At 37.6% G+C, this 16,036-nt stretch overlaps 1 protein-coding gene across 6 annotated transcripts in view; it reads left to right on the forward strand.

Moving 5' to 3' along the window:
• CUL2 (cullin 2) overlaps window positions 1–16,036 on the forward strand; it is a 172,872-nt gene that overhangs the window by 96,672 nt on the left and 60,164 nt on the right. For all 6 annotated transcript variants that reach the window (XM_036350399.1, XM_036350390.1, XM_036350371.1 and 3 more), the window contains 2 exons: window positions 12,879–12,975; window positions 13,073–13,183. In XM_036350399.1, the coding sequence (XP_036206292.1) occupies window positions 12,879–12,975; window positions 13,073–13,183 (208 nt within the window). The remainder of the gene's footprint in view (window positions 1–12,878; window positions 12,976–13,072; window positions 13,184–16,036) is intronic.

A 16,036-nucleotide genomic window follows, 5' to 3' on the forward strand; every position in this document is an offset into this window, starting at 1 on the left:
TCTGGTGAAGATGGTGGGCGGGTTAATACTTCCCAGGCAATATCTTTTAATGTGTCTTTAACTGGTTTTGAAGTGTGTGATGGTGCATTATCATGAAGCAAAATTACTTTGCCGTGTCTTCTGGCCCATTCTGGTTGTTTCACAATCAAAGTGTGGTTCAAATTGATTATTTGTTGTTGGTAGAGATCAGTATTAACGGTTTCACCTGGTTTTAGAAGCTCATAATACAACACACCTTCCTGGTCCCACCAAACACAGAGCATTGTCTTCTTTCCAAAGTGATTTGGCCTTGCAGTCGATGTTAATGGTTGACCTGGATCAACCCATGATTTTGTGCATTTCGGATTCTCAAAATAAATCCACTTTTCATCGCCAGTCACAATTCGATGCAAAAAAGACTCGTTTTTGCTGTTGAAGCAATATTTTACTGATGACTTTTCGGTTTTCCATTTGTCTTTCCTTCAGTGGATGTGGTACCCATTTTCCTTCCTTTAAAATCTTTCCCATTGCTTGTAAACAATTGGAAGTTGTTTGCTGAGCAACGTTTAATCTTTCTGCAAGTTGTTTTTGAGTTTGATACGCATCTTTATCCAATCATGCTTGTAATTGTTGGTCTTCAAATTTTTTTGGTTGACCTGGACATTCTGTCTTTCACATCAAATTCATCACTTTTAAAGCATTTAAACCAGCGTTCACAAGTATCTTGAGATGGAGCATGTTCACCATAAGCTTCCTGAAGTATACGATAACTTTTTCTTCAAAATAAAGTAATGAATTAAAAATTCCCACAAATGCTCTATTTTTGGCACGAAATTCGACATTTTTAAGCATAAAAATATCTATGATGTTAATACCTTCAGCAAATTTGACATATGAAGTTTTGAAGCTTGCTGCCAGTACAACAAAATAGCATACATATCAAATTGCATATTATCCACATATGTGTAACTCCATCTAGTGAAAGAAATCCGCATTATTAACTGGTACACCTAGTAGCCTCAGGTTGTGAGTTAGATGAGGCTGGTCTCAGAATCACCAGATGGTCCGAATGGTGTTCATCAGACTAATATGGATTCTGATTTGGCCATGTGGCAGGAGGGCTCAATACAGAAATGACATGTTTGTCCCTATAGCTATCACCCTGAAGCCACACAATTTAGTCTTCCTCTTTATCTGGCACCTCCTGAGCCCCATCCTCCTTTTGCCACAGCCCCGGGTTAAGTGCCTGTGAGGGAGTGAGTCTTCGTGTGAGCTCTTTAAGAGGATGCCTGGTTTTCTAGTAGCCTTCCATCTCACCTGGATGAACGGAATCCCTGCTGATTTTCTTAGCCTGATATTGTGGGGGCTCCTGACACTGTCACTCTGGGCTGGAGAGCTTGGTGTGGGGCTGGCTCTCCAGGAGGGACCTCTGCAGCTGAGATACCCTCTGGATTCTCAACCACCATATTCTCAACTACCATATGTGGATGTGGGACCAGCCCATTTTGCATATCTGTGCTTATGACCAGTTTGAAGATAGCCTTTTTCTTTTTTAGTCTTTCCTTGGTTTTATGACCTTGACACTTCTTTTTTTTGGAGAAAAGAAAGTAAGAATTTGTTGATTGCAGCAAAAACACACTTAGGGCATTGAAATAAGAAAGGGCATAGAAGAATCAACAGGAGAGCCTAGGCTGGGATGGTTTGGCTCACAAGTAAAAGGGCCTTGGGGACAGGTTTAGGGGGTTATCCTGGAACAAATTGCTGCTGCCCATTGTTCCCCTGGTTGTATGTCTCATGGGATCCCTTAGAGGTTAGGGGACATGTACCAGTGGGAGAAGGAAAGGGGGAAGGGAATGACATGGGCATGCTCCCTGAGGGAGAGCGCTGACCTTGACACTTTTTGAAGAGTAGTGGCCAGGTATTTTTTATAATGTCTCTCAATTTTGGTTTGTCTGATATTTTCTTATGATTAGACATAGATACTGGATTTTTGGGAAGAATACCACAGATTATGTGCCCTTCTCATATATCAAGGACTAAAGCTTATCAACATGTCTTTTTACTCATAATGTTAAGATTGATTACTTAATGTATTGTGTGTTTTTTTAACCCCCATCTGGAATAATGTCTTTATTCTTAATATGGCTTATTTTCATCTTTCTTTTCTAGATCACTTTTTTTTTTAGAGGTTTATGTATTTTGGTGGATTTTTGCAAAGAACCAACTTTGTCTTAGTTGACCTTCCCCATTATATCTTTCATTATTTGGCTCTTATTTTTCTTTTCATTCCTTGTTCTGGGAGACAAGAATGTTTTTTGATTGGGCTGGAATGGGTGCAGAATCTTCGGGGAGGGAAAAACTTTAAAATTTTTAACCAAGTTACTCTTTTTTGCTGGCATATTTATTCTCAGACTTAAGGTATGATTATATAGTGTGGAGGTTGAGACAGCATTTTGAAGGTGATTCTGTATCTTTCTCTTACAATGACTAGAAATCCTGATATTTAAAAAATATTTCCTATGTGATAATTTCAGTTAAAGGAAATAAAGAAATTAGCAATTAGTACATTGTAGGGCTGTTAGAACTCCATTAATAATTTTTAAAAACATTTAAGAGCCCTGGCCGGTTTGGCTCAGTGGATAGAACGTCGGCCTGCGGACTGAAGGGTCCCAGGATCGATTCCAGTCAAGGGCATGTACCTTGGTTGCAGGCACATCCCCAGTAGGGGGTGTGCAGGAGTCAGCTTATCAATTGAAAACATTTTTAAATTGATTTTAGAGAGAAGAAGGTGGAGAGAGAGGAAGGGAGGGAAGGAGGGAGAAAGGAGAGAGAGAAAGAGATTTGTTTTTCCACTTATTTATGCATGCATTGGTTGATTCTTTTATGTGCCCTGAATGTGGCTCGAACCCCTGGAAAATCTATCCATTGAAGTTACTGGGGTGTTAAAGTCCCCTAGTATGACTGTATTGTTGTTTCTCTCATCCAATGTTTCTAACTCTCTATCCCTCTCCCTTCCTCTCTGTAAAAAATCAATAAAATATATTTTAAAAAACAAAAAAACATTTAAGAATAACAATAAGGGCTTTAGCTGGATAGCTCAGTTAGTTAGAGCATCGTCCCAATAATTAAGGTTGCATGCAGTTTTGATCCCCAGTCAGGGGACATACAAGAATCAACCAATGAATGCATAAATAAAGTAGAACAACAAATCACTGTTTCTCTCTCTCCCTTCCTTGCTCTCTGTAAAAGTCAAACAAAAATTAAATAAAGAAAAAAGAATAGCAATAAGAAACAATAGTTGAATAACTCTGCCAGTATTTCCCACTCTAAGTAATGAAGTTTTGTTTTTTTTTTAATCCTTACCCAGGATATTTTTTCCATTGATTTTTTTTCTTTTCTTTCTTTCTTTTTTTTTAGAGAGCGTGGGGGTGGGGGAAAGGGAGGAGATGGGGAGAGAGAGAGAGAAACATCGATGTGAGAGGTATATTGATTGGTTGCCTCCTGCAGGTGCCCCGACTGGGGCTAGAGATCCAGCCTGCAACCAAGGTATGTCGTCTCCTTGACCCACCACCCTAAGGTCCACGGGCCCACAGTCTAACCACTTCCAAACCGCCAGGGCACAACATTTTTTAAAAAAAGAGAGCAATTAGGAGTAAGAAGCAAAATACTATAGAGGGATAATTTGTTCCTCAGGGAATATCATTACACACTTCTGTGATATGGCTGCTAGCTATTTTTCATTTGATGCCAAAAGGATTTTGTCCCCATTGTAAATCAGGTTACTAAATGACAATGTTAAAAAGCTTGTCAACTCAACGTTTTGACAGTTGCTAATGGATACAGTTAACATAACTATTCTTCAAATCTGCAATATATTTGACAGGTTTTTTGGTAGGAATAGGTTTTTTATACCCTTAAGGGTTATGCAATTTTACTTTCCCAGGACTGATTGCAGACTCTTGACACAATATTCATAGATGTATTCTGTTTTCTCTGACATGTTTATATATTTATTACTATTTATTAATTATTAAGACATTAGATTTCATTGGGGAAAATATAATCTTAGGTAATAATAAAATCTAACTTAATAGTCTTTATTTTTTTGTATTTCTCAGCTTCTGATAGTTATTTTTTGAAATCTCCTAGCTTTTCTAGCTTATATTTAGATTTTTTGATTTTCTTTAAGTAATTCTTAGTTTTTGTTTTATACATTTGAGCCTCTGTTGCTAGTTGAATAAATATTATGATTATTTTGGTCATGGTTAATTATTTTTCTCATTTTATATATAACTATCCATCTTGTTCTCTCTTTCCTTATTCTGTCACATATTAATATTGTTGTACAAATTTTCCGTTGGACGTTTGGGGATTTTTTTGGTGTATGTTATTTAACTTTACTAGTGTAAAATAAAATACAGATATAGAAAACCTTACAACAAGTTGTATAGCTTAATGAATTTATTATAACGTGAATACTGTTGTTACTAGCACCCAAATCAAGAAATAGAATTATGCCAGCCACTCCTAAAACACATGTGTCCCATACCCTCTCTCCAAAAATTGCCAATATTCTGACTTTTAGGGTAATCACTTTCCTCTATTTCTGTATGGTTTTATCACTGTTGTGTGCATTTATAGACTCTATAGTTTAGTCTTGTCCATTCTAAAATAACTTATCCCTGGCCAGGTGGCTCAGTTGGTTGGAACTTCATCCCATACATCAAAATGTTGTGGGTTCAATTCCCAGTCAGGGTACATACCTAGGTTGTGGGTTTAATCCCCTGTTGGGAGGCAGCCGATCAATATTTCTCTCTCACATCAATGGTTTTTCCTTCCCTGTTTCTCTCTCTCCCTTCCTCTCTATAAAAATTAATCAATAACACCATAACCTTGGGTGAGAATTAAAAAAACACACAAAACTTTACATGTACGTCTTTTAAATCTTTTAATCAAAGTTTCCCTCTCCATTTTTTTCCCTCGTAATTTATTTGTTGATGAAACCTGGCCATTGGATCTTTAGATTTTCCCATGGTCTGGGTTTTACTGATTGCACACATGAGGTACAATTTTAAATATGTTTTATTGTCCTCTATATTTATTGCAAATTGCAGTCCAGAGCTTACTCAGACTCAGGTTGGTTTCCTCTGGCAAAAGTGTAGATTTTTTAAAAATAATGACTGTTTTTTTCTAATTATAGTAGCCACTAATGGTAAATACTAATATTTTTTAGCTTATTGAGATTGAAAACATTTTTAAATTGATTTTAGAGAGAAGAAGGTGGAGAGAGAGGAAGGGAGGGAAGGAGGGAGAAAGGAGAGAGAGAAAGAGATTTGTTTTTCCACTTATTTATGCATGCATTGGTTGATTCTTTTATGTGCCCTAAATGTGGCTCGAACCCCTGGAAAATCTATCCATTGAAGTTACTGGGGTGTTAAAGTCCCCTAGTATGACTGTATTGTTGTTCTCTAGAAGTTTTTTTTATATATATTTAGGTGTTCCTGTATTGGGTGTATATATGTTTACCAGTGTTATATCCTCTTGTTGGATGGATCTCTTTAGAATTATGTAGTGACCTTTGTGGTCTCTTGTTTTGGCCTTTATGTTGAAATCTATTTTGTCAGATATGGGTATCGCTACCCCAGCTTTGTTTTTCATTTCCATTTGCATGGAAATTTTTTTTCCATCCCTTCACTCTCATCCTGTGTGAATCTTTTGTTTTCAGGTGAGTCTCTTGTAGACAGCATATAGTTGAGTATGTTTTTGTATCCATTTAGCTACCTTATGTCTTTGATTGGAGGATTTAATGCATTTCCATTAAAGGTTATTATTGATAGATTCTTACTTATTGCCATTTTTATTCTGTATGCCTATGTTTCTTTCTATATTTCTTCTCATTACAGCAGTCCCTTTAGCATTTATTGTAGTGCTGGTTTGGTGGTAATAAAATCCTTTAGCCTTTTTTTGTCTGGGAAGCTTTTTATTTGACCATCTATTTTGAATGATAGTCTTGCTGGATATTGTAATCTTGGTTTTAGATCCTTGCTTTCCATTACCTTGAGTACTTCATGCCATTGCCTTCTGGCCTGTAGAGTTTCTGATGAGAAATCAGCCTACAGCCTTATGGGAGCTCCTTTGTAGGTAACAAATTGCTTTTCTCTTGCTGCCTCTAAGATTCTCTCTGTCTTTAATTTGGGGCATTTTAATTTTGATGTGTCTGGGTGTGGACCTACTTGGGTTCTTCATGCTTGGGACTCTCTGTGCTTCCTGGACTCGTGTGACTTTTTCCTTCACCAGGTTAGGGAAATTTTCTGCCATTGTTTCTGTAAACATGTTTTCTATCCCTTACTCATGTTCTTCTCCTTTTGGCACACCTATTCGACTATTGTTATGTTTCATGATGTCCCACAGCTCCCTTAAGCTGTCCTCCTGTTTTTTAATTTCTTTTTCTTTTTGAGTGATTGTTTTCTGTCCTATCTTCTAATTCAGTGGTCGGCAAACTGTGGCCCCTTGAGTGTGGCTCTTCCACAAAACACCACATGCGGGCATGCACGTACAGTGTGATTGAAACTTCGTGGCCGCACTCAAGGGGCCAAAGAGCCACATGTGGCTCTTGAGCCGCAGTTTGCCGACCACTGTTCTAATTCACTGATCCAGTCCTTGGCTTTCCTGCATCAGCTTTGTATTACTTCCAATGTGTTCTTTATTAGTACTATGTCATTGTTCATAGTTACTATATCTTTTCTCATATTGTTGAGCCTCTTTGCCATTCTTATTCTGAACTCTATATCTGATAAATTTCTTATCTCCATTTCATTTATCTCTGTTTCTGGAAAATTCTCTTCTTCTTTTGTTTGGGGATTTTTTCTCTCTCCCCATTTTGGCTACCTGTTTGGGTTTGTACCTATGTGTTAGGTAGATCTGCTATGTCTCCCAGTCTAGTGCAGGACAGTGTCAAATGTTGTTTCTGACTAATTATATTAGACAAAGATACAAAGCCTCCAGAGACTCACCTCTGTCTGTAGATTGATCGGATTCAGTCTTGAGTAGCCTCGGGCAATTGTCCACAGGTGGGGGGAGTGATTTCTCAACTGGGTGGGGCAATTGCTTCTGCCTGAAAGTTAATTGTTATTCTCAGTCTCTTAAAGGCCCACAGAAACCCCAGATGGTAGGCCAGGAGTTTTCCAATAGTGTGGGTCAATTGCCCCCCCTTCCAGGCCTAAATAGCAAAGGTCTGCCTGAGAGAGAAAGATGTCTTCTGCAGTGTGAGGGAACGACTGACTAAGCAATGGAAAATGTTGTGACAGTTCTGCAAGGACTAACCTCAGAGCCCCTAACCCTGGCATCTGCTCACACAGCTCCAGTCCACTCTGCCCTTTCTCACAAGGTGAGTGGCTACACATGAAATTTTGTGCATTGGCCCTTTATGAGGGTGCATGCATTTTCAGCCATCTTTCCCTGGCAGACAGTAGCCCTGCTGCCTTTCACAACCATATGTTATGTGGACACTTCTGATGCTCTCTGCTGGGGGTCCAGCTTGGGGTTTAGATCCCAGAGTTCTTAGTGGTCATCCCCAACAACTGAGATATCTCTCTGGAACTTCAGCTGCTGTCTGTGGGAGCTCGGCCAGCCCTTTTGCACCTCTGCCCTTCCAACCAGTCTGTATGTGGTCTCCACTTTCCATCCTTGGTTATCAGGGTTATCTCTAGGTAGTCTTCAGTTGATTATTTAGGATGGCTTTTTTGTATTTTAGTTGTAAATCCAGTTTGGTCCTGGGAGCGTGTCTATTGTACATAATTCTTTTTAAACTACTATATACTATTTGGTATGGTTCTACCTCATGTTATTAAATGCTCCTAGTTATATATATTTGGTTGTTTCCAGTTTTTTCACTAATGCAACTCTTGTTTCTATTGTGCACATATACAATTATTTGTCTAAAATCATAGAGTTTGTGCATTTAGACTTTTCCCAGTTTGCCCTGTAAAGTACCTGTTTTTCCAAAAGTAGAGTCTGAGAAGATCTGTTTCCTCTACCACTCACCAATGCTTGATATTTTTAAACTAGAGGCCTGGTGCATGAAATTCGTGCAAGTGGGGGTTGTCCCTCAGCCAGGCCTGTACTCTCTCCAATCCAGAACATCCCTCTTGAATTCGGGACCTCTGGCTCCTAACTGCTCACCTGCCTGCCTGCCTGATCGCCCCTAACTGCCTCTGCTTGCCAGTCTGATCACCTTCTAACTGGTCCCCTGCCGGCCTGGTTGCCTCCTAACTGATGCTCTGCCAGCCTGGTTACCCCTTAACTGCTGCTCTGCCGGCCTGATCATCCCCTAACTGCCTCTGCTTGCCAGTCTGATCACCCCCTAACTGGTCCCCTGCTGGCCTGGTTGCCTCCTAACTGCCCCCCTGCTGGCCTGGTCGCTTCTTAACTGCCACTCTGCTGGCCTGGTTGCCCCCTAACTTCAGCTCTGCTGGCCTGGTCACCCCCTAACTGCCCCCCTGCTGGCCTGGTCGCCTCCTAACTGCCCCCCTGCTGGCCTGGTCGCCCCCTAACTGCCCCCCTGCTCGCCTGGCCACCCCTAACCGCCTCTGCCTCGGCCCCTGCCACCGTGGCTTTGTCTGGAAGGACATCCAGAAGGATGACCGGGATATGTCTGGTCTAATTAGCATATTACCCTTTTATTAGTATAGATCTTGTTAATCTGAGGGTAAAATGTGTCCTTGATTTTCTAGTGCCTTTTTGAGGTGGCAGTGGGGAGAACCTAGGTGGTGTTCTCAGGTGAGTGCTGCAGCAGTCATCTGGGTATAGAGGCTTCCCTTGCTCACCTCCTCAGGCAGGACATTTACTGCTCCAGTGGGACAGACACAGAGTTGCTCTTGTTGCCTGGCTCCAGAGACTGGTTTGTTCTCCCGATGACCTTGTTGGTTTTGTCTGCCTCTGTGCTGCATCCAGCACTCAGTGTATGCCACTTTTTGCCTGTCTTCCTTCACTTTCTCTCTCCTTATAGAAATTCTTTGTCTTTTGCATTTGGTTCTGTAGTTTTATTTTTCTATGCTACCCAGTCTTCTTGCTATCTTTTTTCACTTTCTACAGGTCCAAGGACTACTGGCCACAATGGAATATTTAAAAGTGCAACTCCTGTCATTTCTCTGATATAGGTGGGAGCAGGAGGCTGCACTTAGTTTGCTGGAACTCTATTCTCATTTTAAACATGGTGTAAATGAAGGTTTTACTAAAAGATTAATTTGCCCCTTGTCACATATTGATATTGAGACTTTTGAGAATTCCAGTTTACTAGTAACTTTTAATGGCACTCACAAATCTGGCCAGCTATCTTGAGTTAAATGCTCAATTAGTTGGTTTTAAAAGCCTTGATTTAGAAAAAAAGAATAAACAAAGAAAGAAAGAAAAAAAAGATTTAAAAATGACAATCATCCCTGGCCAGTGTGGTTCAGTTGGTTAGGTGTCATTCCATGCTCTGAGAGGCCACCAGTTTGATTCCTGGTCATGGCACATGCCCAGGTTGTGAGCTCAATTCTCAGTAGGGGGTGTGCAGGAGGCAGCCGATGTTTCTCTTCCTCTTCTTTCCTCTTCCTTCCCCTCTCTCTCTAAAATCAATAAAAACATTTTAAAAATCACAATCAGTGCTTTATTGAACTCTTAGCTTTATTATCTTCTATAATATATTGAAAATGCTTTTAGTTTGCTCTTGTCAGTATTTACAGCACTCACTAATGTTTATTGATTGTTTACTCATGTACCAGGTACTTTGCTATGTGCTTTCTTGGCTTATACTTAGTCTTTACCACATCCTCATGAAGTAGGGAATTATATTATCCACACTTTGCAAACAGGAAATCTGAGTACTAAGAGTTTAAGTATCTGCCCAAAGTGTATATATTATTACAGCCAGAACTCAAACCCAGGAAGTCTGATTCCAAAATTCTGATCTTAAGGTCTAAACTTTGCTACTAGTCCCCATTATCCCAGATGGGTTGTTTTATTCTCTTGGGAATTTCATTATGATTATTGTGGGCATTTTCCACATACTAGGTGTACTGGTCGATAATGTGGATTTTTTTCAATAGATGGAGTTACACATATGTTGATATATATGCGATTTGATATGTATGCTATTTTGTTGTATTGACAACAAGCTTCAAAATTTCATGTCAAATTTTCTGAAGGTGTTAACATCATAGATATTTTTACGCTTAAAAGTGTTGAATTTCATGCAAAAAAAAAGAGCATTTGTGGGAAGTTTTAATTTTTTATTTTGAAGAAAAGTGCTGCTGAAAGTTATCGTATACTTCGGGAAGCTTATGGTGAACATGCTCCATCTCAAGATACTTGTGAACACTAGTTTAAACACTTTAAAAGTGATGATTTCAATGTGAAATTAAAAGATAAAGACTGTCCAGGTCAATTTGAACCACACTTTGATCGTAAAATGACCAGAATGGGCCAGAAGAACGGCAAAGTTGCTTCATGATAGTGCACTATCACACACTTCAAAACCAGTTAAAGACACATTAAAAGATCTTGCCTGTGAAGTATTAACCCACCTGCTGTATTCACCAGACCTTGCTCCTTCAGATTACCACTTGTTCCGATCTATGGCACACGCACTTTCTGAGCAGCACTTCAAAATGTATGAAGAAGTGGAAAATTAGTCTCTGAATGGTTTGAGGCAAAGTTCTTTTGGGACGGTATCCACAATTACCTGAAAGATGGGGGAAATGTGTAGCTAGCGATGGACATTACTTTGAATAAAGTACTTTTGATGTTTCTCTTGAAATTATCCTATTTGATTATAAAGTCCGCATTATTAACTGGTACACCTAGTAGTCCTTTTAAGATCAAATAATACGTTTTATTTCTAAAAATTCTTTTTTTAAAAAAATTGATTTCAGAGAGAGAAACAGCAATTTGTTATTCACTTATCTTTGCATTCATTGGTTGATTCTTGTATGTCCCCTGACCGGGGATTGAACTCACAACCTTCGTGTATCCGGATGATGCTCTTAACTGAGCTATCTAGCCAGGGTTAAGGTTTGGGGATGAGAGGACATTGGGGAGATAAGGGCACATTTGTATTATCTTAATCAATAAAGGGGAAGAAAATTCTTCATTTTCTTTTTTCAAGGCTCATCTCTTGGGACCACTGTTCTTAGATGAGACCAGATTTTATTTAGATGACCAATTTAGTCACCATGATTTCACTGTTTGTTTTCATTATCTGTCAGCCTAATAGAAATGAAGTATACACTATTTATAATGATTGAGTTCAGATATTATTCTTATAGGGAGGACAACTTAGTTATTAAGCACTAGGAATATCAATGTTTTTTCTAGGCATTACCTTATCTGAATCCAGCTTATCTGGGCCTTTTGGGATCAGAATCAAATGTCAAGAGTGCTGAGAATAGCAGCAGTGGAAGTTTTCCTGGTGCTGAACAGGGACAATAGGATTTGGTCATGAAAAGAATTTTAGGTAACCTGATTTTCCAAATATTCAGATATTTCTCATTCTTGGCTGATTTTCATTTTGGTCCTAGGCAAAGTTAAAAGGAAAATAAAAGTGATGTGTTCTAAATAGTGAGATAGGTTCGTTAGATCATATTTCACCAGGTTTTTCATTTGGCCTTAAGAGGGAACTAACGAAGGTGAGCAGAGGAAATAAGCTCATTGTATCACCTTATTGTTCTTATTAGTAATATAAAAATGTAGACTTTGTATCTAAGATTCTATGACTGACAGAATTACTGTAGCCATTAATTCATGTACAAAAACTTTCCCCAGAATATCCAGATAATTAAAGGAAGGGTAAAAGAGGATTAGAGGGATGCAGAGGCAGGGAGGGACACTAATATATAAAGGTAATTGCCTTAATACTTTTCTTAAATGTTAGAAAATCTTTATATACTAGTTCAAAGAACAAAAAGCGTTTACTAGGGAATTATAGTAATATATTTTCTGCAGCTCTCTTTGTAAACTAATTATTAATAAAAAAAAAAATTTTAAAGCAAGGTGGAAGATTGCCAGGAGAAAGGTAAACCTTTGACTTAAACTGAGCATTAGTACTAGAATTAGAAACTCCTCTCTTAGGGCCAGACTATTTTACTGTGGCTTTAGGTAAACATTTTTCCTATTTCATTTCCCTATTTCAGTATTAGAAAGGCTAATATTCACCTACATTTTTAAAATCATGATTAAGACTTCCATCGCAATACTTCCTTAAGTAGGAACCCATCAAATGTCAGAGGAGTAATTGAGATGATTTTAGATCTCTATGCAAATGTAAAGGAATATAGAACTACTAAATATCTCATTGAACTTCTAAATAGATAAATTCCTTTGTGCTTGAATGGGAATCAACTCAGCAACTCTTGCAGATCTCTCAGAGAGAAAATAGTTACTAGCCATTTCAGTTAGTGAGTAATATATTCTATAGAGTGTACCTCTGAGGGATGCACTATCAAATTACTATAGGCATACGGATGGTTCAAAGACTTAATTTCTCAGACCAAATCTTATAATTGTGTTTATGGCGAGTGACGTTCAAATTTCTTGACCACCAATATTAAAGTCTTGAATTGATGGGCTCATGTCTACTCTAAAATTAGAGTATAATTTTAGTATCAACAGAATATGCTTAATTTTACAAACAAGGCTTTTATTTATTGAAATGACATCTAATATGTTCACTAAATATCAAATATTAATTCAGCTGTTAAATGAAAAAATTAAAATTTTAAGAATTATGCATACATTGACCATTAAAATGCTTTACAATTTGATTCAACTAATAGAATAAGCAGTCATGTTTTGTCATACTTTGGTATTTCCATAGATAATTTGTGTTCTCATAATATTTTGTGTTATACACCTTCTTTTAGTGACCGTGGTGGAGAAGACCCAAACCAGAAAGTAATCCATGGGGTTATTAACTCCTTTGTTCATGTTGAACAGTATAAGAAAAAATTCCCCTTAAAGGTAAAAAGTCTCCTTTAAAAACTTGAGTAATCAGACCTTTAATTTCTTAAATTGCTTGTTTTCGTTTTTTCAATATGATTTTAATTGATTTATTTAGTTTTATCAGGAAATCTTTGAGTCTCCCTTTCTGACTGAAACAGGAGAGTATTACAAACAAGAAGCTTCAAATTTATTACAAGAATCAAACTGCTCACAATATATGGAAAAGGTAAGAAAGAAATGTATGTTAAAAACATCATTTCTTATATATCAGGCATGGTTTTATGTAACAGTTTTTTTGTTAATATATTTTTTGGGTTAAAAAGTTTCTGTTTGGCCTTTGCTCTGAGTTATAGTCAATGTACAATACCTATGATAAGTCATTTTTCTTGCTGTAGTGTATTCCCTGAGGAAAAGTGCTATTCTGATTTTTGTCATGATTGATACTTTTTGCTAAATCCTGATTGCTTGATTTACTTGTCTTTAAAATTAACATGTATTTACGTTCTTGGCAAAATCTATATTTTATGCTTAGTGGATATGTTTAGGGAATAGTATAGACACTAAGTATTTAGGTTTTTATCTTCTTCATTTAAAATAGAAGGAAAAATAGAATTCTGTAGATACTTGGATAGATCGATCACTCTTCTGTTAAGTTTTTAATGAAAAAAAATTTAATTTTTCCACAAGAAATATTTATTTTTTAAATTGATTTCAGAAAGGAAGGGAGAGGAAGAGAGAGATAGAATTATCATTGATGAGAGAGAATCACTATCAGCTGCCTCTTGCATGTCCCCCATTGGGAATCGAGCCCACACCCTGGTATGTGCCCTAACCGGGAATCAAACCATGACCTCTTGGTTCATGGGTTGACACTCAACCACTGAGCCACACTCCACAAGAAATTTTAATCATTAAACCAACACACACTGATGACCATATTTAAAATTCTATGTGTATTTTCTCAGTAAAAGAATTAGTCATAGTATAAATTCATTCATCACACAAGATATATTTAGAAATTTTAATGAGGGTTTTTTTTCATCTGCAGTGTTGGATTTCAAGCATTTCATTATAGGATGATTTTTTGTTAGTTTAAGCAAGAAAGATAAATATAAGTAGAATAGCTATAGTATGTACATAGGTTATAGTATAGAACATAGGTCAAGAAATATCATTACTTACTGATAAGCTGTTATGTATTTCACAAAGCCCAGGGCTAGAAGTCTGAGCTGTTTAGTCTCTTCCTGCTTTTGTCACTCATTAGTTCTGGGACCTTGATTAAGTCATCCGGAACCTTAAGTAGTCATCTGGGACATTTTCCTCCATCTGTTACATGCAGGTTACACAGTGGTCCTCAGCTCTTAGCCTTCTTTGCATCTGAGACTCTTGTTTAAGGATCTAGATCCAATCTTGAAAAGTGCTCACAGGTTTAAGTGGTGCATACACCTCATTATATCTGGCTCTCAAAAAAGAGGCAATTGGCAAAAATATTGTATGGTTCCACTTAGATGAAATATCTAGACTAGGCAAATTCTTAGAGACAGAAAGTAGATTAGAAGTTTTTAGAAGATGAGGCTAGGGAGTTATTGCTTAATGTTTATAGAGTTTGTTTGGTGTGATGAAAGAGTTTTGGAAATTGTACATTGTGAATATAATTAATGCCACTGAATTATATATTTAAAAATGGTTAAAATGGCAAATTTTATGTTATATACATTTTATCACAATTATAAAAACACTAATAATGTAATATAACGAAAACTATTGAATTCACCCTTGCATGGATGAATCATATGATATGTAAATTATATCTCAAACTGTTAAAAGGAAGGCCATTGGAAACTGTGTTGGGAAAATAGCATTTATAAGAGTAATTCACTTAACAGACTAAATAATGTAGCCTTCCTACTTCCCTTTCTGTGTCTTTCCTTTTAATTTTGGCCTTTCCCCCCAGCTGTAGTGGTTTTATAGCTATTGAAGCCCTGAATCCAGACACTCCAACCTTGTCTGTTTTCTCTTGATATGCACCTCAGCCCTAGCCCCACCCAGTTATCATGGTTTTTCTTTTTCTCCTCCTTCCTCACCTCCCTCAGACCCACACTCTAATTACTGTTGCATTTAGTTAGACCATAAACATATCAAAGTCACTTATAGTATAGTATAAATGACTACTACACATAATACTTTTAAGAAATTTTTATTTTAATTGAACTTATTGGGTGTGTTTGCCTGTCTTCACATGGCCATCTTCCCTCTGTGTAAGAGCTTATTTTTTAGTTTTTTAAAATATACTTTTATTAGAGAGGAAGGGAGAAGGAGAGAGAGATAGAAACATCAATGATCAGAGAATCATTGATCAGCTGCCTCCTGCATACCCCCTACTGGGGATCAAGCTGGCAACCTGGGCATATACCCTGAATGGGAATCATAGGTTGATGCTCAACCACTGAGCCACGCCGGTTGGGCAGAACTATTTTTATTTTAAAAGAAAAACACGATGACCAAAATGACTTTCTTACTTGATGAAATACTCTAGACCCCACCTTTGGTTTCTACAACTTTGCCCTGAACTCCTGGCTCCACACAACATGGTAGCACAGTAGGAAAGATAGCACTGTGTCTCTCAGTCTTGAGCCTCACTTTCATCAAAGATATCTGAGAGGTATCCAGGAATGTGTTATTTCCCCTCTCAGCATAATTTTTTCTCTCAACATCACCTTCTTATGCCCAGGTAAACTCAAGCAGTACTTCCCAAAGGCTTAAATGCACATAGTTCCCTGGGACCAGTTCAGAAACTCTAGTTCCATAGCTTTACATTACAGAATACTTTACTTTTTTCTGTTTTGTTAATCCTCACCTGAAGATATTTTTTCCATTGATTTTTATTTATTTTTATTTTTTTTAATATATATATATATATTTTTTATTATTGCTTTTTTACAGAGAGGAAGGGAGAGAGATAGAGAGTTAGAAACATCGATGAGAGAGAAACATCGATCAGCTGCCTCCTGCACATCTCCTACTGGGGATGTGCCCGCAATCCAGGTACATGCTCTTGACCGGAATCGAACCTGGGACC

This window comes from Myotis myotis, unplaced genomic scaffold (assembly GCF_014108235.1).
Source record: "Myotis myotis isolate mMyoMyo1 unplaced genomic scaffold, mMyoMyo1.p scaffold_m19_p_1, whole genome shotgun sequence".
Classification (NCBI taxonomy): Eukaryota; Metazoa; Chordata; class Mammalia; order Chiroptera; family Vespertilionidae; genus Myotis; species Myotis myotis.